The following is a 26,749-nucleotide window of genomic DNA, read 5'->3' as shown; positions in this document are numbered from 1 at the left end:
GGGGGTCAAAACTGAAGCTTTATTACAATAGGTTTCATTATGTTCAGAACATCACGGGCAACTAGAAACTGGTATGCAAGGGTGGCTTTTGTAACTGAAGAACAAATAAAATAGATCATGGAGTTGTAACAATATACACCATAAATATAAATATACACACGTATAAAAGTCATGCTCTGTCAATACTCTGTCCACATTCGGTCTCTGTGGCGGACCGAGTTCCAGGATGCTTCCAGGGTTTACGTGTGTCCCGTTAGTGATGGATGTTTCCAGAGAGCTGATGTATGGGCGACACGTTACAAATCTTGAAAAGGAAATGACGTATCACAGAGCAGTTTTTAAAACCTTTAATAGTCGTTTGTTCTACAAAGAATGCACATTTCTTAAATATTAGAAATGGTGAAACAAGGATGCTAGCTTACAGGTATGTACAGTGTACGGCTTTATACTTCAAAAATGCAGGAAGATAAATTATATATATCTATATACATATATAGATATATATAATTTGAGATCTAATGAACAATTCAATATTGCTCTTGTTTGGTCCTGCTGTATTGCATGCATGCCCAGGGCACGCCCATGGCTTGTTACCAGATGGAGGAGAGATGGGAAGGGACAGAAGGGGCTCGTGGAACCCCATGCTTATCCCTGGAATGCCATCTTCAAAGCAATATTTGGAGTTTTGTGACGTATGGTGTGGCTCGGTCCAAAACCTCTGTGCCCATGTGCAACGTGGGACGGATCCTCTGGAACCACAGCTACATATTGAGGACGGGGCCACATACATGCTAAGCACATCTGATCCTGAGGAGCTAACTCCTGGAGCCCTGAGACAACGGGGATCTCCTCAAAGACTATTTTGAGATAATCGTCAAACCCTCAGCGCAGTTCATAGAAAATCACAGCAAAGACCTGCGGCTGAGGCATCAATGACCTTCCTACAGACCCACAGGCAAAGCACAAAGGAACAGAATGTGTCCCAAGCGCACTTCAATTTTCAACCATCTGAAGCTTCTCCTGTTGGTGAAGCTCTAGACATTCGATGTGAGAGGCAGAACGGGAACTGTGACTTATATCTGTGGGAAAAGGACGCCCGGCAGAGAGACCTCATGCTTGGGAGCCTTAGGGACATGCAGCCCATGGCCAACCCCCAGCCTCCCACTGTGGCCACCAAGTCCTATTTCTTCTTCCACTGAACCCACATCCAAATGACAAACTGATAACATCTTTCTGAGAATAGAAACAGAAAAAAAAATAGGGATAGGTTGGAAAATAAATGTTCTAGGAAGTTCACCAACTAGGTGTCACTGTAAAGACTGTGGGGCTGCCACCACAGGGAGGGTGCATGCATTGGGACTGGATGGGGCCTCAGGTCTGGCTGGGGTGTTCTGGGGTCCCTGACCCCACTGGCTCCCAGGCCACATCCATGCCCCCCTCCTCAGGGTGGCTCTAGTTGGCCAAGATACGGGAAGACAGTGAGGCCGCTGATTCTCAAAGGTGCCTCCACACACGGACACATACCACAGGGGGACCTGCCAGCAGAGTATGGAAGATGAGCAAAAGCAAGGACATTTAATCACAAAGGGCTGATGAGGATATGCCGAGGGCAGGAGGGAGATCCTGGCTACGGCAGGAGAGCGGAGCAGAACCAAAGAAGGTGCACGCAAACGTCCCCAAGTTGGGGACCTCTCTGCTGAGGCTGGTGCAGAGGCCCCACAGCTGGGGGCTCCCTGTACCAGCCCAGAGCTTCCTCTATCTGCCAGGCAGGGAGCACTGCTGGAAGGAAGATTCTAGAGTCCAGGCCAAGTGTGAGCTACACAGACTGGAACAAATAGGAGGACTCACAGGCTGGGAACTTTCTGGAAGCAGAGCCAAACCAGACTGGACAGAGCAACTGAGTGGACTGTGCCCGGCCCACAACAGAGCAGCTTTCCTGTCTCCAGCCACTGGCCACCGTCCATCTCGTCACCAGCATGCAGGAACCGGCAGGGGCCCTAATTTGGTCCAGAGGATCAAGGATGCACACAAGGTCACTAAGAGGAAAAGATAACTGTTTCCAGAGTGAACATGGCATCGAACAGCTCTTAGAAGACACTTCTGAGGGAGCATGCAAGATAATCTATTACTCGAGCACATTTTCCAGGAGTATACTTCTGTGATAGACAGATCATCAAAAACACAGTGAACAACTTCTGTTTCAAAGTATTTTGTTGAGGTGCAAAGTATGGCGTTTAGATACCCATGTGATTTAGAAAACGGATGTGCTTCTGGTCTTTGGGTGGCCTTTGCTGGCTGTTCCCCAGCTGGATACAGACAGAGTTACTGAAAAGAAGGAAACTATTTTGGAGGGAAAATAATTGTCTAAAAATAGCTACTTTAATTGCATTTATTTAAAATCTGAGGGGCTGGAAGAAGCATACCACTCATGGGTCAAAGGAAGGAAAATAAAGCACATTTCTAAAATCCTCAAGTGTAACACGCAGAGCCTTAGGGAGCTGCTCTAGTCACGTCAAAATATCCTCACTCCCACATGGAAGGGTCTCTGACCCAGCAGGACGCCCTTCGAGAACTCATCATTGTATGGGAAATAAATACTCCAAACGGGGATGGGGATGCCTGCTAACTAGGCCTAGTGAGGTGAGTGCATCCCCTTGGAGGGGCAAGGCTCCCCGGAGCCAGGGACCCAACAGTGAGCACCCTCGGGGGCGGAGGGGGATGCTGTGTCATTTTTTTTGTGATTTTACTAGAGAACCTGAAATGGAAGGAACCGTGTTGGCCTGGTCTCCTCGCCTCCCACCCCCTTCCCGCCTCCAAGGATGACCAGCTCCGCCACCGGAGGGAAAGGCCCGGGCTGGGTGGGCTGTAGCTCTGGGTCACAGGCTGTCACATGCATGCAGAGGGGACCCACTCCCGCCCATACCAGCCCCAAGCCTTCTCCGGGCACAGCCACCAGGGGCCATGGCTGGCACCTGTGGCGGTCCCCTGTGCTGCCGGGCACACGGGTTTCCATCTAAGCCGCTGGGCAGAGTCCCTGATTCCAGAGAGGGGCGCTGATCGGAGGCGGTGTGAAATGCCCTCTCAGGGACGACAGGGCACATCTCTGTCAAAAGGCGATATTGAACAGGTGGGCATCATACATGCTACCCTGACGACGGTGGTGTCACGTGGTGGGGGGAAGGGGACGGAATGGGGGACACGCTGCGGCTTCTCCCATGGAAGGGCGTTCACATGACCACGCATTTGCCCTTGAGCTTTTCTTTCCTCTTCTGCTGCTTGCTCTTTTTCCCGTCGATCTGGAGGCTCACGGTCCTGCGTTTCTCCAGGTTGAGCAGCTCCTGGAAGAGCTCCTTCACGTTGTGGTTGAGCTTGGCGGAGGTCTCCATGAAGGCGCACTTCCACTTGCGGGCCAGGGCCTCGGCCTCGCCACTCTCCACCTCGCGGTTGGGGCTCTCATCACACTTGTTCCCCACCAGCATGATGGGGATGCTCTCCACGTCCCCTTTGATCTCGCAGATCTGTTCGTAGATGGGCTTGAGCTCCTCCAAGGACTGCCGGCTGGTGATGGAGTAGACCAGGATGAAGGCGTGCCCCTTGGAGATGGACAGCCGCTGCATGGCGGGGAACTGGTGGCTGCCCGTGGTGTCCGTGATCTGCAGCGTGCAGATGCTCTTGTCACAGCTGATGACCTGCCGGTAGGTATCCTCCACCGTGGGGATGTAGCTCTCCCGGAACGTGCCCTTCACAAACCTCAAGACCAGCGAGCTCTTGCCAACACCACCTGCCCCGAACACGGCCACCCGGTAATCATTGCTTTGTTCCGGCATGGTGCTTGAGAGCTCAGACTGTCAACCAGGAAGCACCTAGCAAAGGAACCAGATGTGTGAGAGTATTAGTTCAAAAAAAAAAATTTTTTTAATTAAGACAATCTCAAGAAGGATGGCTCTACCCCCTTTTGATAGCTTAAAAAGAACTGGAGTGATGAATTTTGCTTTTGCTGTCCCGACATAAGAAAATTTGAATTTCATTTAAAAATTCTATCCTTCTATCTAAATCCAGTAATTATGGGCAATCTCCAGTTTCCAATAGGACAGCCAATATATTTAGTAGTTAACTGGAGTTCTATTTCTCCTTCTTGGGCCACGACTGAGCATCCCTGTGCCTAGGGAAGAGGTGCCAAGTCAGGCCAAGGGAGGTGGAATCAAGAAAAGGTAAAGGAAAGATGGGAATTAACCACCCTCCCAACACACACACACACACACACACACACACACACACACACAATATCACCAAATACCCTTATTGTTTTACACAAAATACTGTGAACATCTGAAATTCAGGTGATAATGATACATGATATTTTATAAGTACAGGGGGAAAGGGGAGGAGAATTCTATTAATATTTATTCAATATTCACATTAACTCATGAAATCCTCACCACCCTGCAGCACCGCTGTCACTGTCCTTTTGCAATGAAATAACTGGAAACACAGAAGGCACTGGGGAATATCATGTCCCGATTTCACACAGCTGGTGACAGGTGAGGGCTGGAAGGCAAACCAAGTGCTGCTGACACCCTCAGTGCCCCCAGGCCATGTGGACAGGGAAATGGTCTCAGAGGCTTGGGTGCTACTAAGGCCATGATGTAGAGGGGCTCATTGAGTAGCATGAGTGGACAGTCAACTAAGAAGCTTGCAGGGTCCTTTTGTTCAAATCAAATTTCAATCTAAATTAAGATCATTATAGGTACTTTATTTTTTAAGAATTACCAGGCATCAAGTATTACCAAGATAACAGCATGGTGGGGCATGCAGTTCTGTGTGGGCCCTCAGGAGAGATTTCACAGAAGGCTGGATGAAGACGTTAAGTGATGAAAGGCACATCATCCAGAAGACAGTGCCACTTGTAGACATACAAGGGCAGGAACAGATCCAATGTTCAGGCCAGGGCACAAAGCTGATGGGCACTGATATCTGGGGCAGAGCTGGGCAAGCAGGTGAGTGGTGGCTCCATTAGTCAGGATGAAAGGCAGCAGAGAGAAGTAGGTTTGAAGAAGGTGATGAGGAGGCAGCTGTGATTGGGTCAAGTTTGTAGGACAGACAAGAAGAGATAGTATCTGGGTAGGTGACTGGGCTTTAGTCTGAAAGCTCAGCAGAGACATCTATTCTAGTGTTAAATACTTGGGTCTCATCCACACATAAACAGCACTATAATAAGTAATAGTCAGCCAGAGGTAAGGCATGTAGCAAGAGAAGACGGAATGCCAAATCTGATATAAGAGAGTTTAGTGAGTTTTCTACTTGAATTTTCTGCACGGGAGTTGCCTGCAGATGGAGAATAATGACAGCACCTTCTTCCCAGAGCTGCTGGGGGACGCTAATGAGACAAGACAAAACCAAGCACTTGGCACAGTTGGGAGCCCAAGCTCTCTGGCTACATTTAGTAAGGACGGGGCAGAAAAGGGGGGTCACGAAGGAGCAGTATGAACAGGCACAAACTGGAGAGAAGGCAGCAAAACTCCAAGAAAGCAAAAGCAAAAAAAAAAGTCAAAAAGTCATGGGGGGGATGCAGCTTAGTGCTTAGAAGGAAACTATAGCTTTGGATAGCTATGTTAAATGAGAACAGAGATCGAAAATCTGTAACCTAATCTCCGACCTTATAAGAGCAAACTAATTCCAAAGGAAGAAAAGTGTAGGAAAGATCCCATTACAGTAGAAGTTAGTAGAATAAAGAGTAGAAAAGCATTAGAGAAAAATCAACACCCTCAAAGTTGATCCTTTGAAAATATCAACAAAATTAACAAACTTTCTGCTAGACTGACCAAAGATGGGGGAAGACTCAAATTGTTAAAATCAGAAGTGAAAAAGGAGACATTACTACAGACCTTGCAGAAACATAAAGTGTTATAAGGGGCTCCTGTGACCAGCTGTATGGTAACATGGTGACTCTAGGTAGCTCAGGTGAGAGACCCAAACCACCAAAGTGAATCAAGCAGAAATGGAAAATCTGAAAATATCTATAGCAGGACAGTAATCAAAAAACTATCCATAAGGAAAGCCAGGTCCAGAGCTTCATTGGGGAATTCCAGCAAACATTCAAAGGACTAATACCAACCCTTCACAAACTCTGCCAAAAAGTGGAATAAGAGAGAACACTTATCACTCTTTTTGAGGCCAATATTACCTTGATACCAGCTTGAGACAAAGATTTCACAAGTAACTACAGACCAGTATCTCTTACGAATATATACAAAAATCCTCAACAAAATACCAGCAAATTCAATCCATCAACATATAAAACAGATTGTACATCATAAGCAAGTGGGATTTATGCCAGGAATACAGTGTCAGTTTAACATCCAAAAATTACTATAATATGCCATAGCAATAAAAGACCAAAAAATGATAAACTTGGTAGATATAAAAAAAGAAAAAAATGGACAAAATTCTGCAATCTTGATTTTTTTTAAATTGACAGAGTTTACCACTCGATCATGATTTTTTTTTAAAGCAAATCAGGAATAAAAGGGAACTTCCTGAACCAGAAAAAAAGGCATACTATGAAATACTGTAGTTAAGACAATACTTAATGATAGAAGGCTGGATGTTTTCTCTCTGAGATCAGGAAAAAGACAAGAGTTCCCACTCTTGCAGCTTCTATTTACCATTTTCCTGGAGGTTTTTTAACCAGGAGAATAAGTCAGGAACGTGAAATAAAAGGCATCCAGATTGGAAAGGACAAAATGAAACTATTTATTGCAGAAGGCATAATCTTGTATATAGAAAATTTTGAGGAGTCTTCCAAAAAACAAAGGAGAATAAACTAGTTCTAAAAGGTTTTTAAGTATCCATATGAAAGTCAACTGTATTTCTACACACGTACAATGAACAATCTAAAAACAAAAGAAACCAATTCCATTTATAGTATCATTAAAAAGCACAAGATACTTAGGAATAAAATGAATAAGGAAGCATGAACATCTTGCTGTAAAAATTAAAAAACACTGTTTAAAGAATTTGAAGACTTAAATAAATGGGAAGACACCCATGTCTATATATCAGAGGACTTAATCTTGTTAAAATGGCAATATTCCCCAAATCACTTAGGGATTCAGCACAATTCCCACAAAAAGCCCAACTGGCTACTCTGCAAGGACTGACAAGCAGATTGCAAAATTCACATGAAAATTCAATAGGCCCAGAATAGTGAACCAATATTGAGTTTAGAAGGGGCAGGGGCACCTGGGTGGTTCAGTGGTTGGGCATCTGCCTTTGGCTCAGGTCATGATCCTGGGGTCCTGGGATCGAGTCCCACATTGGGCTCCCCACAGGGAGTCTGTTTCTCCTGTCTCTGCCTGTGTCTCTACCTCTCTCTGTGTGTCTCTCATGAATAAATAAATAACATCTTTTAATAAATAAAATAAAAACCTTAAAACAAACAAATGAAAATTGACATCATGCATGCACTTGGCTAAAAAAGATAAAGGCGACTGCAAGACACATTTTTATCTGCACAGAGGCCCCCTTCCTTCCTTCACCAGCCTGTTTCTCTTTCCAGAAATAACCACCATGAAAAAGAACGGACACTCGGTTGTCACTTCCTGGTGTTCACCAATATAATTTTAGATAATGCACTCACTGCTTGAATCATGGATCTTAATGTCTTGACTTATTGACTTGGGACCATGTCTTTCTATGCTATTTAGCACAATGCCTTCCTCCACTACCTATGTCTTGTTAGACTCTATTTTTAAAGTATATGCCAGTATTTCCAGGTATAACATTTACAATCTGCTCCAAAATTTATATCAAGTCTTCTGTAACTTCCCTGCAGGTCGTTTCCAAACCTTATCAAGAGACAGCGTTAAAAGGCTTTCGTTCCAATTTTTCAAGGCCGAAGTAGAGGGTAGGATGGAACCCACCAAGGGAAAGTCATTGTCAATCAGACTTTGCTGACTGATGCATAATTTTCTGTAGGCATAGGTTTCGTTGGCTTTTTACTCCATACTTGTTTTTGTTTTTGTTTTTTTTTTTACCTTGGTAACTCTTAGTTGCCAGTTCTGGTATTTCAATTTATTATCACCTTCCTTGGATCCATTTTATGTTTTGATATAAACATTACTGATAAATTCTTATAGATGGCATTAAAATTTCTGACTTCATGTCCTTCTTACCTGATTGATGCAACCCTGCAGCTAAACCAAGAGCAAATTATTTCTCCTCAGATTTTAAGGATAATTTGATTTCTAACTTGATCATCCAGAGATGTGAAATCCAAGGCAGTATGATGCTCTTGCCTCTGCAGGGAAGTGGGGATTTTCCCTTCTCTTTGGCAGGGGGAGGATATTCTCTCTCTTCTGGGAGTTACAACATCTCACCAGGATGTACCTAGAACTGCTTTTTAATTATGTTTTTGAAGGCTGAGGGAGGCTTTAAAAACCTGATCATTTTTGCAGCCTGGAGGAATTTCCTTCTATTTTTAAAAAGTAAATCATCCCAACCCCTATATCTTCTCTCTGTTTCTGGAACTCTTCTTAGATGATGGATCCAGTGTACCTATGCCTGACTTCTTTAGAATTTTTCCCCTTATATTTTCAATCCCCTTTCTTGCACTCTGTTTTTGCCTTCCTCATAGCAGCACTTTCTTTCTTTCTTGGGGTGCCTGGGGGGCTCAGTGGGTTAAGCATCTGCCTTTGGCTCAGGTCATGATCTCAGGGTCCTGGGATCGAGCCCTATGTCAGGGGGGGTCTCTGCTCAGTGGGATCCTACTTCTCTCTCTCCATCTTCACTCCTCCCACTCCTGCCAGCTTGCTCTCTGTCTCTCTCTCAAATAAATAATTATCTTTTTTTTTTTAAAAAAAAAGCACTTTCTTTCTTATCTCAAGAAAGGCAATACCACCCTGACTATCAACAAGAATACTAATTGAGATTTGTTGCTGCGGTTCTTATCACATATCTGAGCTATCTCCGGTTCTGCTTGTTCATTGTGATCTTCTGTCTCACGATGTTGTTTTCACTTATGTCTGTTGGTCCCTGGCTGTCTCCTGATTTAGGCAAGAGTCACCACGATGGCTAGGAGGGGCAGATAGCCCTGCATAGGATGACTGTCTGGAATGATATCTTTCTACTCTCTTTTTCCAGAACTTGTCTGGACTACATGGTCTCTCAGCCCCTTAACGCATCTAAAAAGCTTATACATTGACAAATGAGGGAAGAGATCAAAGAAAGGGAGTAAATGATACATCCCAAAGTATCATAAATTATGTCTTAAAGAAGTTAAAGTGAGACATTCTAAATACTGAAAATCAGGTTAGTGGTGCAGTATTATGATTTGTAAGAAATATACATTTGATCATTCAGATGATGAAAGACATTTTTTTATATATTTGGTCTTCATCATGGTTCCTGGCTCATAGCTCCCCAAACCCTTAGCATTTCTTGAGTGAGGAGAGGATTGGGAGCATCTTTTATCACACTGTCTGGTCTCCCGAGCCATAAAGGTGAAATGGGTGTCTTGGTATTCATAAGGAGCCCCTTTCCACCACACCTTGGTTCGTGTCAATGAAGTGACCTTTGGAAAGCACCTAAAGACTAGGGGGCTGGTTGCCAGGGGAAGCAACCATAAATAGAGGTTTGGAACTTTCAGCCTTCCCCTCCTCCAACCTCCACGGAGGAGAGAAGGCACTGGAGGTTGAATCCTTTGCCAATGGCCAGTTATGTAATCAGTCATGACCATGTAATGAAGACATGGTAAAACCCCAAAAGGATGGGGTCTGGAGAGCTTCTGGGCAGATGTAGAGGTGGATTGTGGAAGCTCCACCACCTTCACTATTCCTGATCCTGCACATCTCTTCCACCTGCTGTTCCTGAGCTCTCGTCTTACATGATAAACCACTAATCTACTAAGTAACATGCTTCCCTGAGCTCTGCGAGCCACTCTAGCAAATGAATCAAACCAGAGGAGGGGGGTGGTGGAAACCTCTGATTTACGGCCAGCCAGAAGTGCAGGTGACAGCCTGGACCTGCCACTAGCATCTGAAGAAGAGGGCAGTCTGCTTGGAGGACTGTGCCCTCAAACCTATGAAATCCGATGCCTTCTCTGGGTAGATAGCGTCAGAAGTGAGTTAACGTGCAGGGTACCCAGCTGGTACCTAGAGAAGTAAAGGATGTGTGGGGGAACCTGCCACACCTCACTGTCACTGGATACAGAATTATGGGAGGTTATCCTAGCCTAGAGGGCCTAGACTCTAGGGAAAATGGACTTAGATTTCCTGAGTCACAGAAATTGACTGTTCAAATACCCTTTGGGAGAAACAGCAGATTCATGTGAGTGAGAAAAAAGGAACATCTCAGGTAAAACCACAATCTTTACCTGTATTTTAGGCTGAATAAAGCCTGCTGCAAAATAAAAATAAAAATTGTTTAAACCACACAAAAATTAGAGATTAGAAAAATTCAGTTCATGAAGTGTGGGTGTTTGGAAAAGCCTGAAAATCTGTGTGCTCTCCTGCCATAAATCCTCACCAATGGTCTGAAGTCAAAGGCACTCCCATCTCCTGAAGGTTACACAGGTGGTCTCTGCCTGAATCTTGCCTTGGTTTTCCACAACAGCCTCTCCTCAAATAGGTCTGTCTTTATTATAACACTTAAACTTCACTGTTAAGCAAATTCCATATTTAAAGTTGGTACCTGAAAGCCTATATTTAACACTACGACTAATAAGGGATGAATGGGTCACTGAAGTGAAAATAACTATTACTGATTTTACAAGATAAATAAGGATATCTTAAAAAGAAATTAGCTTTCAATGGAGCATAAATTCTCTAGGTAGCAGAGTGTACTTCTATGTATTTTTAGAATCTCAATTTAATTAACGATTCATTTCATGGACCTTCCTAGCTGACCCTAAAAAATGACAGATTTGTTTGTTAGTGGGAAACATTTGCCAGAATGTAAAGAGTTAAACATCTATGCTTATCTTTCCCCAAAGAGGCAGACTCCTTTTTCAGGAAGCTTGCTTCATGGTGTTCTGGAAGCATCCTGCCCTGCAATGTAAGGACAGGCATAGAAGCAGGTGACACATGTGCACCCAGATAATGGAGCGACCATTCCCTGAGGGGGGACCTCAGGTATTCATTGCAAGACTCATGGTAGCTGCAAGAATGAAACAAGTGGAGAGACACCGAGACATGTCTTGGACTGGAAAGGTTAAGGTTTAAGACTTTCATTATTGAGAGGCAAGTAATCCCACCACTTAGGCACAGAAGAAAGATTTGCTAATGTTTGTTTGATGCAGTCCTCTGACCATCATGCTCAGAAATGCCAGAGAGCCATGCAACATGCATTTCGTAACACTTTTCACACTGCCAAGAGCTTGACTCTACTTGGGACACCCTCTGCTTTATTGCTTTTCTGTCCATGCAGGTACGGGAAATGAAAAGGCAAATCATGTGAATAAAAATACCATCATCACTCTGGTCAAAGGATCAGTTACCAAGGTGGTGCCGCAAGCTAACCCTGCAGGGGAGCAGACATCAAGGGATGAAGGCAGTGCGAACATGGGAACTCTGCGGACCAGGAGAAGGAAAGTGTTTGGTGCCAGGCGTGAAGGCTCAGTGTGCTGCCATGGGCAGCCCGGGGCCTCCCTTTGCCATCAGCCTGGTGAAATGGGGCTCTGTATATGTGTAGGTCATTAGGTGGGCTTCTAGATTTAGCCAAATACAACTTGACAAAATTGGCACGTGTCTAAGAAAGACTCCCTTAAACAATTGTGAACAACTTTGTTACTCATGCTTTCGGGGTCCTAAGAATTTTGCCAAATCCAAGGTCATGAAGATTCACCTCTATGTTTTCTTCTACAAGTTTTATGATTTTAGTTCTTATATTTAGGCCATTGGTCCTATTGTGGGATAAGCGGGATAAGCCAGTCACAAAAGGACAAATACCACATGATTCCACTAGAGTCCCTAGAGTAGTCTAGAGTAGAGACAATTTGAGTTGATTCTTGTAGACAGTGTAATAAGGGGTCCAACTTCATTTCCCTGTGGATATCCAGTTGTCCCACCCAGCACCATTTGTTAAAGAGATAATTCTTCCTCTCTTGAATGATCTTGACCCACCTTATCAAAAATCAATTAGCTCTAAATGATGGAATGCTTTATTTCTGGACTCTCTGTTCCATTCCATTGGGCTATAAGTTGATTCTTATGCCAACACTGCACTGTTTTGTCTCCTTTAGCTTTGTAGTAAGTTTTTAAATCTGTAGGTGTGAGGCCTCCAGCTTTGCTGTTATTTTCAAGATTGTTTTAGCTATTTGAGGCCCCTTGCAATGTCATACAAATGAGTGAATTGGACTTTTTCAAAATTAGAAACTTTTGTGCAACAAAGAACATTATCAAGAAAGTTAAAAGAGAACAGACACAATGGGGGGAGGAATATATTCTACATTCTGATAAGAATCTACCATAAAGAATACAGAGAGGACTCTCACAACTGAGTAACAAAAAGGAGAAACAAACCAACTAAAAAATGGACAAAGGGCTAGTATAAACATTTCTCCAAAGAAGATCTACAAATGGTGGAGAAGCACATGAAAATATGTTCAACATCATTAATCACCAGGAAAATGCAGATCAAAAACACACTGAGGCACCTTCACACGCAGTAGGATGACTACTATCCAAAATCAAAACAAAAGACAAAAAGGCAACCAGAAAAGAAAAAGTTTTGGATATGTGGAAAAATTAAACATAGAATTACCATATGACTCAGCAATCTACTTCTGGGTATATAGCCCAAATAACTGATACATAATTGGTATATAGATATGTAATTAACTGAAAAGGTACTTGCACACCCATGTTTGTAGCAGCACTAATCACTACAGCCAACAGGTGGAAGCAACCCACGGTCCATTGATAGGTGACTGTATAAACAAAATATGATATATATATATACATACAATGGAACATTATTCAGTCTTAAAAGGGAAGGAAAGCCTGACACCTGTTGCAGCATGGATGAACCTTGGGGGCACTATGCTAAGTGGGATAAGCCAGTCACAAAAAGACAAATACCACATGATTCCACTAGAGTCCCTAGAGTAGTCTAGAGTAGAGAAAGAAAGTAGCATGGTATGTGTACCAGGCTAGGGGGAGAAGGGGATGGAGAGCTAGTGTTTGATGGGGACAGTGTTTCAGTTTGGGGAGATGAAGAATCCTGTGGATGGATGGTGGTACAACAGTATGAACGTACTGAAGGCCACCGAATTGTACATTTGAAAACGATGAAAATGGTAAATTTTATGTTACTGGTATTTTAGCACAATAAAAATATATGATTGCAAGTAGAAACATTTCTATCAACAACAGAACCACACTTTAAAGACCACACTCACGACACGAGCACAACTAACAGCACTGGCAGGACAGAGAGGCCCTCCCCTTTCTCATCCACATCACACAGTAAAAGCTTTAAGAGTCTAATCTCATCTGACAAAACCAAACAAAAATCTAATTTCCTGAGAAGACCAATTAACATCTGCACCCGCTTCCTGGTCCTAATTTTATATTGTATCAAAGGTGATGTTAAGCATCACTATTAGCCAGGGCATTTAAAACTAAGCCTGGTAGCCGGTGTTGTCCAAAATGGTAGCCACTCGCAAGTGTGCTGCAGCTAGACTCTACACCAGACTTTGAACACATAGTATCAAAAAGAATGCTACTTTTTTTTTCTTACACTGTGTATTTGCTGGTATGCCACACTTTGGAACAAATATCTATACTTTTTTTTTTCAGCAACACATTGTTATAACTCATCCAATCCATTACACAATTTGACCATGATCTTTTAGAAAATTCTAAGAATCCTTCTAACTAATAGTGAAAAGCAAATAGCCACAAGCCATCAGAAAATACTTATTTTCCTGCTGTGGCAAAATATGTAAAATAACATGCCAAAATGCACGGTGACAAACTGAAATGCATTCCCTTCCGAGAATCCTATAGAAAGATGAATAAAAAAATAATGCATGAGGTGGGAAGAAACCCATATTGGAAATTTCAGAGGAGAAGATTGGCTATAGTTGAGCAAAAGTACAAATGTCTCAAACACACTTTAGTGCATCTATTATCTGCTATAATGATTCTCTTTCAATAAGATACTTTGGCACATCCTTTTTTCTCTCAGTGTTTGTCTGTGTTTTCTCTCCACTCTCTGTCTAGCATCAGTACCACAAAGGCAGGGTCCCTGTTGAATTCATTCACCAAGCACACCAATGCCTCTGACTCATCGCCAAACACATCAGAAACATTTAGCACATACTGAATGATTATCTGCTGTTGGAATAAATTTTTCTGAGCCAACCAAGGAAAATTGTACCTGAGAAGAAAAAATGAATTCTTTGAAGAAACAAAATAAAGTTTTGAAACATCAACATAAGACTTACCATTCAGAGGTTGGCAATGTCAAGTGAAATAAAAATTTGCTGAAGGATATATGGTAACATCATAGAGATAGAACCAGAGGTGCAGAATCTATTGCAGCATTCAGTACGTTCTTATGGCAAAGAAGTTGAAGCCAAAAGCATGCAGGAGCAACTGCATATCATGCATTTGGATATTTAATTTAATTTAATTTAATTTTTCCCCTTCACCTATTTCATCTACTCCCCTGCCCCTCCCACCTCCAGGCAGTTTATTCTCTGTATTAATGAATCTGTTGCTTTTTGATCAACTTTTTTTTTCAGATTCCACATGAGTGAAATCATACAGTATTTGTCTCTGACTTATATCACTTAGCATAAACTCATCTGTGTTCTCATAAATGACAAGATCTCATTCGTTTTTGTGGTTAATATTCCATTATCTATCTATCTATCTATCTATCTATCTATCTATCTATCTATCTATCTATCTATCTATCATTTTAATCCATTCATTTGTCAATGGACACGGGTGCTTTCATATCTTGGCTATTATAAATAATGCTGCAATAAACACAAGAGTGTATGTATCTTTTTGAATTAATGTTTTCATTTTCTTTGGGTAAATACTCAATAGTGAGATTACTGGATCATATGGTAGTTCTATTTTTACCTTTATGAGGAACTTCCATACTGTTTTCCACAATGGCTGCACGAGCTTGCATTCTCACCAACAGCGCACAAGGGTTCTTTTTTGCTCTACATTCTCATCCACACTTGTTATTTCTTGATGTTTTGATTCTAGCCATTGTGACAGGTGTGAGGTGGTAACTCACTGCAGTTTTGATTTGTGTTTCCCTAATGATAAGTGATGTGGAGAATCTTTCCATGTATCTGTTGGCCACCTGGATGTCTTCTTTGGTAAAACGTCTATTCAGGTCCTTTTGTCCATTTTTAATGAGATTATTTGGGAGGAGTTTTGGTGTGATTTATATAAGTTCTTTACATATTTGGGATATTACCCCCTTTTTGGATATATCATTTGCAAATATCTTCTCCCATTCACTAGGTTGCCTTTTTATTCTGTTTATGGTTCCCTTTGCTGTGAAAAAACTTTTTATTTTGGTGTAGTCCCAACGGTTTATGTTTGCTTTTGTTTCCCTTGCCTGAGAAGACATGTCCATAAATATGTTGCATAGGCCAATGTCCAAGAGATTACTGCTTGTGTTTTCTTGTACGAGTTTTATGGTTTCAGGTCTCACATTTAGGTCTTTTATCCTTTTGAGTTTATTTTTCTGTATGGCATGAGAAAATGGTCCAGTTTCATTCTTTTCCATGTGCTTATCTCCAACTGGTGTTTTTTTTAATATGAAATAGGTACTTTTAGTTTATAAAAGGTAAGAACATATATTATATATTATAAATAAGGCAAGTATTTTTAATATATACATATAAAGAATATATAATAATAATACATAACATGAAAATTAAATCTTTAAGATACAGCAAATTCTTTAACATACTTTATAAGGAGATAAGATACAACCACAAAAATACTGTCTACTGTAGGATGACTTACTAATTACCTTGTAGCAAGGAATATATATGTTGTAGAACTAAAAGGCAAGTCATGTGTATTTTATACAAAAAGCAATTGTTCTAAATTCATTGCCATTTTCTGTATGGCAGACCGCTTTGAGTAGTAGGCCATATAGTAGGTATTTTACAAAACTAAGGCTACTTCCTCTCTCTCTCTAATATAAAGATGAAATTGTAAACATGAGAGATACCTCCTTTGGAAAAACAACTGTCCTATGGAGATAGGATATTTTGAAAAGAGGTACATAAAAATGCTCCTAGGAGCATTGTCACTATGATGGTGACATAGGTTGCTCCTAGGACATTACCAGTGGGAATCTGAATAGAAAATCAGAACAAATCAATTACCAGTAAGGGGACTAATGGAAAATCTCCCAATGAAGAAAAGCCCAGGACCAGATGGCTTCACTAGTGAATTTCAAGGAGAATTTGCAAGTGAATTGATACCAATCCTAAAACTCTACCCCCGCCCCCCCCCAAAAAAAAGAAAATGAAAGGGAGGGAAGATTCAAACTCATTCTATGAGGCCAGCATTATCCTGATCCCAAAACCAGAGAAGGATGCTACTGGAAAAGTAAATGACAGACCAATAACCCTGATGAGTATAGATGCAAAAATTCTCAGTAAAATACTAGCAAACTGATTTCACCAGCACATTATAAGGACCGTTGACCTTAGTCAAGTGTGATTTATCCCTGGGATGCAAAAATGGTTCAATGTATGCAAATCAATCCATGTGATAGATCACATGAATAGAATGAAAGAAAATAATTACTTGATCATCTCAGTAAATGCAGGAAAAGCATTCAACAAAATTCAGCATCCACTCATTATAAAGAACACATAACAAATTAGGCATAGAAAAAATACATCTTGACATAATAAGACCATCTATGACAAGCCCACAGCTAACATTATGCTCAATGGCGAAAGGCTGAAAGCTTTTGTCTAAGATCAAGAACAAGACAAGGATGCCTGCTGACACCACTCCTATTTGACATCATACTAGAAGTTGTAGCCAGAGTAATTAGGCAAGAAAAAAAATAAAAGGCATTAGGATTAGAAAACAAGAGGTAAAATGGTCTCTATTTGAAGATAACATGATCTTACAGAGAGAAAATCCTAATGACTCAACCAAAACACTGTTAGATCTAATCAATGAATTTCACAAAGTTGCAGGATATGAAACTAACATAAAATCAATAGCATTTCTATACACTATCAACAAATCTTCTAAAAAATAAATGTTTGTTGCCTCATTGTTTACAATAGCCAAGACACAGAGACAACCGTAGTATCCACTGATGAATAAGTGGATGAAGAAGTCGTGTGTGTTTATACAATGGAATATTACACAGGTATTAAAAGGGGCCTCTTACCATTTGCAACAACATGGATGGACTTTGAAGGTATGATTCTAAGTGAGATAAATAAGATAGAGAAAGATACTATATGATTTCACGCACATGTGAAATCTAAAACACACAAACAAAAACCCACTTCAAGCTCATTGAAAAAGAGATCAACATGTAGTTATCAGAGGTGCAGGGCAGGAAAGGGAAAATGGAGGACAGTAATCAAAACAAACAAGCTCCTAAGTTATAAGATATATGAGTTATAGGGCTGCCATGTGCAGCATGATGACCAGAACCAGCCCTATCCTCGGAAACACAGGAAAGCTTGCAAGGGTGTAAATCCTAGGGATTTTCATCTCATCTCAAATTTTTTCCTTCTTAAAATTTTTTTCTTTTTTTTTAGAATATTTGTATGAGAAAATGGATTTTAGATGAACCTTCTGGGGTACTCGTTTCACAATATATGTAAATCAAACCACCATGCTGCATGCCTTACACTTACACAGTGATGTATGTCAATTATTTCTCAAAACAACTGGGGGAAAAATGCTTTTTATTACATGACTTTGTCAGAAGCAATGCAAATATAGCCCTAAACTGTTCTCCTACCTGCACAATTAAAAATTAGAAAATAAAATTTTTTTTCTATCATTGTAAAGGTCTTCCAAATCTCCATGGGTGTGGATGCCCTTGATAAAAATGCATGGATGCAATATCCACCAGTCCCATTTCAAGAACGTGCAGTGGGGACTGGAAAGGGACAGAAGCCAGAAAAGGCTTCCTGGAAAGCTGCCATTTGAGCAAAGCTTTGCAAGAAGCAATGGTGTGAGGTCTGGTGACCTGGGGAAGAGCTCCCCAGCAGAGAGAGCATCAGGTGCAAGCATAAATGCCAGCATGACGTGTTTCAGGAGCACGGAGGATTCCAGAATGCAGGGATGGAGAGGAGGAGGAAAAGCAGATGAGGTCAGCAGTAACAGGCAGGGACAGGCAGTGGTGTTGAGACAGCTTTGACCGTGAGAAGGATGGTGGCCACTGAGGGTTCTCGAGAGAGAAGGGACGGTCGGACTCCTGCTGTGTGGGACCTCTTTGAGGACTCTGAGGGGCCAGGTACAGGCAGGAGACAGTCAGGAGGTCCTGATTCAGACCAGGGTGGTAGCAGGGGAGGGGGTGAGGGTAACCCCTGCCAAGGTCCCCCTGTGGGTCCCTGACTACACATGCCAACCATTAGCCAGCAACGCTGGACGGCATCCCAACAGCCAGGTCTCCACCCTCACCTGCAGGCCCACATGCCGTCTGCCTCCTGGACCTCTCCACTCAGATGCCTCGGAGACATCCCCGAATAACAGGTGCACAACTGAACTGCCTATTGCTCCCCTTGCAGCTTTCTTCATCTTGGTCAAAGGCAACGTTCCTTCCCAGTCGTCCAGATCTAAACCCTCAGAGCCCTCCTGATCCCCTCTCAATCTCTTGCACCTCATGCCCAGTCCATCCGCTGAGCATGTTGGTGATATCTCCAGAACACAGCCAGACCTCACCACGAATCACCCTTCCCATTGCTCCCACATGCTTCTCACGACCCTCAGGCGAGTCACTGCAGCAGCCTCCTAAGCAGAAGGTGCACATCAGCCGAAAGCTGCTCTAATCAACTCCCCGAAGGCACCAGATCTTGTCATCCTTGTACTCAAATCCCTCCAGGGGCCACTCTGTCTCTGGGAGAATAGCAGCTAAAGGGGCTCAATCCCCACCCCTGCCTCCTGCTGCTTCTCCCCTAGCTCACTCCAGCCACCTTTGTTTCCTCATTGCTACTTGGACAATAGCTCCATGTTCCTGCCCCAGGGCCTTTGCATTGGCAGTTCCCTCTCCATGGACCACTCTTCCCCACTCCTCACCTTCTGCAGACCTATATCTAAATACCACCTTCTCAACAAGACCCCGACCACCCTAACTCACTACAGCCCTCATAGTCTGTAACCTCTTCCCATCTTATGTCTCCCTAGAGCACATATTCTCTCCTGACATGCTATGCAATTTACTTCTTAAAAATTTGTGTTCACCTCTACTATACCATAAGCTACACGGGGGCTTTTCATCGGCTCCCTCACTCTGTCTCCTCAGTGCTTGCACACCCCCTGGCCCAAAGGAGGCATTGATAAGAACCTGCTCAGAGTGTGAATAAACCTGTAATGAACCAATGGGGAGGGCCAGGCTCAGCAAGGTGCCAGGAATAGAGATCTCTGGGGGCTAGGGTGGGGGTCATCTCTATGTGGCCATGCACTTACAGATGGCATGTGCCTCTTGGGTGGCTGAGCAGCATGGCAGACGTGGCTTCCCCGGCTGCAGTTGCAGCGTCCTGTGAAGCGGGCCACCACCTCAAGGACAGGGCGGGGCTGCTGCCTGTGCTGGGTGGTCCCTGGCCCTCTGCCCCAGGGGTGCATCGCCAGGGGAGGCCACGGCCCTGTGCAGCCCCTGGGGGAGACCTCTCCTTGCATCCGAAGTTCTCTACCCATAGCCCTCCAAATACCAAAGGCTGCAAGAGGGAAGCGGGGTGCGGCGAGGCTGGACGGGAGGCATAGAGGGCCACACGCATTTCAGAGGGCAGCCAGCCACAGCCCCCGAGAGGAGCTGGCTCCAGTGAGACAGCGCACGGGAAGTCGGGTATCACGAGTGGGGCCTAAACCCAGTCAGCTTAGACCAGACAGGCAGCTATAGGCAGGTGCTGGCTGGTTCAGGAAGGGGCACAGATGTGGAGCTAAGGGATATAAAGCGTCAAGGGAACCTGTAAGGCTTCCAGTGGCAGAACCTGAGAGACAGGGTCAGATCCTCTCCTGAGAGCATGTTGGGCCAAGGCCAGTCTGGAGGGCGAGATCACCAGCAGGACTTCCCGCAGAGTGAGCTGCAAGTACATCTGTGCTGCGTGGGCAGGTGGATAACGTGTCCAGGGCCGGCTGTAGGGTGGGGACCGTGGTGACTAGGGCCTGAAGCCCCGGGGTGGACAAGACGGTTGGTGAGAGCTGCGAGGATGGCAGAGGGCTCCAGGGTCGCAAGCTGGGGGCGGCGGTGGGCCTGCAAAGCATCACAGGGAGCCTCAGAGGGTGAAGCTGAAGACAGGGCCAGACAGTATGGACTGGACGGAGGCAGTGGGACAGATAAGAGCCCCTGGGGAGCCGGCAGGAGTGGTCCCGATGGAACACGAGGTGCAGCTCAGGAACGTGCCCTGGGGCCTTGGCTGTGAAATGAGGGATGATTGCAACTTGGTGGCTGAATGACACCCAGTTTGGGTTTTTAAAAATTAATTTGAAAATAAATAAATAAATAATAAATAAATAAATAAATTGAGGATACACAGACACAAACATGTATACTCATCAGCAGGAAGGGAACAACTGAAGAGAGCAGCAGGACGAAATGTGAGTCCTGGGAGAGCAGTGGAGTAAGTGCACTGAGCAAGCGCGCTGCAAGGACAGGACGCTGTGGACGCTGTGGGGAGAGGGGACTCCTCATGTCCATCAGGAAGGGGGAACCCTCCCCTTCAGCTGAGACTGTCACTGTCATATGGAGCTTCAGAGGAGAGGAGGGAAAGACACAGGTCTCCTGGGTGACACCATGAGGACCAGTGCTGTGGGGCCAGTGCTCTTGGTGAGTGAGGAAGAGCATCATCAGAGGTCAGAAGTGGACAGGATGAGCCCAGGCAAGGGTGTGGAGTCAGGAGATGTGAACCACTAATCGATCTTTATCTGCGTCTGCTCTACAGTTAACAAGCAGGTCAGCAAAACGTGCCATAAAAATCTGTAGCCACCAACGTGTCTAGGATCCAATGACAGGTGATGCTGGACAGTCCTTGGCACCACCTGTCCTCAGCAGGCTTCCAGTCAAGGCCAGGATGCCCAAATCCTTGCAGAGACGAACAGACTAGAGTGACAAAAATGCCAAGCAGGGGATATTCTTACATATGCAGAACAGCCTGAATTCAGTGACAGAGGCGGGACTGCCCATGGGGAGATGAACTCAGCCAAGGAACAGAAGGAAAGAGTTGGCAAAAGAAGGAATGCAGTCCTAACCAGAATCAAAAGAGGGAGTCCCTGCAGGCCCGGCTCAAAGAGCAAGACGTAAAGGAAAAAAAATCAATATTTTAAGATTAATTGGAGAGTGTGCACACCAGGTGAGCTAGACAGGGCTGAGGCTGGAGGCGAGGAGCACGGAAGACAGCGGGCTCTGTGCCAGATTGTGCAGGAGGACAAATCCGACCCAGTGCGGGAACAGAACCCGTGAGATGCTCCCCAGGTAACCACCACCCGCCCCAGCAGCCCCGGGAATCCCGACCCTTCAGCAAGTGTGGAGAGGTCAGTCCTAGACAAGCTACGTCTTCAAAAAACCTCTGATTGAGGTTTCAGCAGCCCCGACATGCAGATGCGGGACCTGAGCCTCCGGGTGGTTGCAGCACTGCTAGGAAGGGGCGGACCCTGCATCTCAGCTCAGGTGTAGCAAACCCAGGAAGGCACCCCAGCTGATCCAAGTCAGCAACCATGGGACCAGGGGCTGAGGATGCTAAAATGGTGTGGAAGGGAGCTGTCAATGGGATAACATATAACATTGCCAAGCAACCCTCAGAATGGCCTCCTATTCACGTTAAAGATGCAACAGCCACGTTAGGCAGCTAATAACCGACGGCTGTGCGTGTTTTCTGACTCAATAGCCAGAAATAGCTCTCTGCCAAGAGCAGAGATCTGATGGAACAGGAGGGTAGGTACCCAAATAGTTAGCATGCACGCTGAGCGGTCAATAGTAAGGGCCAGCATTATCATCGGGTGTGGATACGACGCTATCTAGTCAGAGGGGGATGGATAGCGAGGATCGCTACTGAGTGAGAGACAGAAAGCCAAATGGGAGGGTAGTACTCCTGACGTCCAAGGGCTATTCCACGGGCTTTCTGTAAATCGCGGGGGGCAGCTCACAAGCAGGGGTCAGTGAGACAGCCCAGTGATACCATGCACACACGTGTGCTGGGAGGGGGATAGGTAGCTGGGTAGTGTGGTTAGGAAGGCCTAAGTTAGTCCAAAACAGGAAAATGCCACTGAGCTGGATTCTTGATGTGGTCGAGCCAAGTGAGCTGCTGGCTCTGCTCGGGATGCAGAGACCTGGATACTGATCAACCTTGCCCAGTAGGGGCTAAAGATAAATCCCACATCGAAAGTTCTAGGTGTGGGACACCTGGGTGGCTCAGAGGTTAAGCATCTGCCTTTGGCTCAGGGTGTGATCCCAGGATCCCGGAATCAAGTCCCACATCGGGCTCCCTGCACGGAGCCTGCTTCTCCCTCTGCCTGTGTCTCTGCCTCTCTCTCTCTGTGTCTCTCATAAATAAATTAATAAATAAGATCTTAAAAAAAATTTTTTTAAAGAAAGAAAGTCCCAGGTGTGCTCCAATAAGGCCATCGGAGGGTGAAGGTGACATACGAAGGATGCTCTCCCCCTCTAAGAGCTCCTCTGTCTGAACCCTCAGGAGCACATGGACCCTTCTGGAGCTCAGTCTCAGAGGGATGGGAGGAGAGAGCAGGAAGTCCTAATGAACAGTCCTGAATTCTCTTACTTCTTCAGAAAAGCAATCACTTTTCAGACATCAATTAGCTTTAGAAGAACACTGCACAAACTCCTTTCATACAAACTCCTCTCTTCAAACCTCCTACCCTGGTTCCGAGCCAGCCAGCCGTGTGTTAGAAATGGCCCCGTGCCCCTCCATCGCTCATTGATCACCAAGGCTATCCAGGGGCGGGGTGAAGAAAGTGACATCTTTTCATGAAGATCACTCGTTTTTTGGGCTTCAAGAAGTCAGAATTCACGAGTCACTCAATTATAAAGCATTCCATTTCACCGAACTTTATTTAATGGTGTCAAAACGGACAGAAATATGGAAAATACACATACCAATAAAGGGTAAGTTGAGAAGATTCATGAAGCATCTTCAATCATGCAGTACATACTAGCTCACTCACTGTTTATTGATCCACTGTTTACAATGGATTTGCTGTTACCTGCCCACCAGTAAAGGAATTTAAATATGAAAATTGAATGATCTCCTGTGGGACATGGGGACGCAGTGGCTGACATCTGCCATCAGGGATTGGACTGAGGCAAACAGGACTTGTGCAAAATGGCAACACCCACCACCACAATGGCTCGCTTTGTTCCTGCTACTGTACATCTCTAGGTTGCATGTGGGTTGAATTCCTCAAGTCTCTCCACTGGTTAATTTTCAGAGAACCAGGTATTTGACTCAGGTAGCCGACTCAGCAGGTTATTTGACCCAACCCTCCTGTTTTACTGATAGAGAAGTAAAAATAGGTTTCAAGACCACACAACTAGCTAAAGGTAAGGAAGGGTAGGACATGGGTCTTATAGCAGTTTGAGATTATCTGTATATTTATTTTTGATAGTGTTTAATTTAATGGCTAATGGTTTAATGGCTCCTAACCTGTCAGCTTTTAAATTGCCTTGTCAAAAAGTTTACTTTCCATAGCCATGCTAGCCGATACAATAGTCACTAGTTACATATGCTATTGACCTCTTAAAATGTAGTTAATCCAAATTGAGATGTTCCATAAGTGTAAGACTTAACATGGAAAAAAAACCCATTTGTAAAGTATCTTATCAGTATTCTGAATCAATTACATCTTTAAATGGTCATTTTTGACAGATTGGGTTAAAGAAAATATCTAAATTTATCACACTGGTTTATTTTTACTTTTCTAACTTGATTTCTAGGACATTTGAGTTTATACATGTGGCTCACACACTTTATTTACATTGAACAGTGCTGAGTTATAGGAAAACACTTCACTGCATTAAGGACAGAGCTACAAGGAATCTTTCTTTCCTGAATTTACCAATGGCAAGAGCAAAGCAAGAGAGGATGAGAGAGCACCTGCTCCGGGCACTCTGGAGAACCCTCACCTGGTGAAGGAAGGAAAACTTGCAAGACTCATAATGAAATAAAAACTAAAGCATAACATGAAGTCAATTAAACAACTTGAGGCTAATCCTTAATTGTGCACGCACGTGCAAATTTAACCTGCAAGACAACAAGGGCAATCATGACAGTGTGACAACCATCTCCTTCCCTTTTGATTAAGAGCAGGTATTTTCCTAGAAAAAGCATAACCAAAAACAATGTCCTAGAAACCAGCTGTGTCTTTAAAGAGACATCTGTCCCCTGGAAATAGCCACACTCGATAGACAGACAGACAGACATCCAACCCACTTATAGGTGAGAATGGGACACAAAGTTACAGGGCAGCACTGAGCCCTTTCTAACTTCAAACAGTTTGCAGGCAACTTCCTCTCCCCCCCCCCCAGAAAAACCAAATGCTCCTCTTTATAACAAAGAAATTTTTTTAGTGCAAAACTTCACTGCATTCATCTTGGGGGCTTGGGAGGGGGTGAGAATGACAACTTTGTACAAATCAATAAGGTTCATTACATGTCAACTATGGCAACAAAATTAGAAGAGGGAACAACACATGACTATCGGCACAGATGCACTCTCTTTTTGACAAAGAACCCTTGCTATTTTATTTTTCAAAGGGTTTTAATTTTCAGTATGATGTGCAGGTACCCGGGGAGAGACAGCATTCATGGGCTGCTGGCAATGCCAGATTGCCAGACACAGGCGCAGAGGCACTCCCACAACTCGGAATTCAATTTGGGTTGTTTTCTGAGTCTCTCCTTAGGAACAAACTATGAAAGCTGCCACAAGAAAAGATTCTGGAGGCTTCTGCAATAACTGTGCACCTCTAATTGCCGTCTGCAGAAGTAGCCCAGGAGGAAGCAGGGATTCCAGGCGCTGTGAGACAACCGCCTCTCCCCGCTCCCTTCCCTGCGCTCCCGGGGATCTCTCGCCCTATTACCAAAATAACCATCATGTGTTAAAGGGGGTAAAAATGCTTCCCCTGCCTCGTCCCTCCTGTTCCTGCAAGATGCACCATGGGGCTTCCAATGCCTCAACCCACAGGAACGCTGAGCTCCTGCAATTCCACAGACAGAACTGTTGACAATTTGCAATTTCAGGAAACGACAAAAAAAAAAAAAAAAAGAAAGAAAAGAAAGAAAGAAAGAAAAGAAATAGTATTATCCACCGCCCCCTCCCCCGGGGAAAATCTGTTAAATTTATTCTAATGTTACCCTCCCCTTGTCTCTCCCTCCCTCTCCACCTCTTCAAATCCAAATGCCACCAGAAAAGAAGCACATTTGGACTGATCTGGAATGTAAGATGCTCCAGCTTTTTATCGTTACCTAGAACAATCTTCCCTACAAAGAATATTTTACAGCTTTTTAGTTCGACGCTGGAGCGGTCCCCTACGCTAAGACAAGCTTCTCCCTTGGAAGGGGGTCGCTGGAAAGTTGATAAGGGCAGAGATGTAGAAGACACCCCTGAGGAAGGAGCGCTGTGTCACTGCACAGCTGGAGAGGCTGAACCCACCAGGCGCTGCATTTCACGGGCCAACGGAGAGGACTCCCAGTGCACAGGGCTTGCAGTTTAAAAGTCTCCCAAACCCCCAAGAATGGGCACTGGAGTTCTTTAAAGGAGAAAACCAGAATTCTCTCTCCACCCCCCCCCCCCGGCCGGATGGACGGCGGGATGGAGGACTCAGGCGGGTTCCCGCAGGGCGAGCAGCAGCAGGGCTTTGCAGGGAGCGCGGGCCGGCAGGAGTCCCTGTCATCTCGGAGCAGCCCCGTTCGCACACCTGCAGGCGGGCTGCGGCGCCTCCCCCGCGCCCGCCTAACACCTGGGAGCCGGGAGGGCCACCTGGGCAGGTCACGAGCCCCCGTCCTGCAAGAGGAGAATTATAATCTTCCCGCCGGGTCTCAGCCAAGCCCGTCAAGGGCTGCGGTGCGGTCGGGGGAAAACATGCTGAGCCACCGGCGGTCCTAACGCGCTCTGCATTTTCCTCACCTGGGACCACAGCTTGGAGGACTTGGGCAAACCCACTCCGTCAACTTCCACCCTAGAAACACCTGCCCCACAGAATTCCCGAAAACACCAACTCCCGCGTTGGAAGAAAGCCCGCGTCGGGTACGGACCTGCTTTTCCAGAGAACCCGCTGGAGACGGAGAGCGCCCAGGCGCACCCCCGCCCCGACGCGGATGCAGAAACGCAGCTCCCTCTCCACCCCCCACCCCGCGGCCAACTCCAGGATCCCGATCGCCTGCTCGCCCTCCCGGAGGGCGGCAATCCCTTTCCCGGGGCTCCCCAACCGGGATGCCCCGGGCCGTCGGCGCCCCAATGCGGACGCGGCGGAGCCCCAGCAAGGGGGGGGGGATCGTTACCTGAGGAGCCGCGCAACTCTGCGCCGAGCCTCTCCCGAGCTCCAGCTCGCCTGGC

General features: G+C 44.9%; 1 protein-coding gene across 1 annotated transcript; it reads right to left on the bottom strand.

Moving 5' to 3' along the window:
- Positions 1 to 26,749, bottom strand: DIRAS2 (DIRAS family GTPase 2). The gene is made up of 2 exons (XM_055309561.1): positions 26,695 to 26,749; positions 1 to 3,863 (listed from the first exon to the last, which is right to left on the bottom strand). Exon 2 carries the CDS (start codon positions 3,825 to 3,827, stop codon positions 3,228 to 3,230), a length of 600 nt encoding a protein of 199 aa, XP_055165536.1. The 5' UTR covers positions 3,828 to 3,863; positions 26,695 to 26,749; the 3' UTR covers positions 1 to 3,227.

Source organism: Nyctereutes procyonoides, unplaced genomic scaffold, assembly GCF_905146905.1.
Source record: "Nyctereutes procyonoides isolate TBG_1078 unplaced genomic scaffold, NYPRO_anot_genome, whole genome shotgun sequence".
In the NCBI taxonomy this organism is placed as follows: domain Eukaryota; kingdom Metazoa; phylum Chordata; class Mammalia; order Carnivora; family Canidae; genus Nyctereutes; species Nyctereutes procyonoides.
The sequence above is the reverse complement of the archived record's forward strand: the minus strand, read 5'-3'. Positions and strand labels throughout refer to the sequence as shown.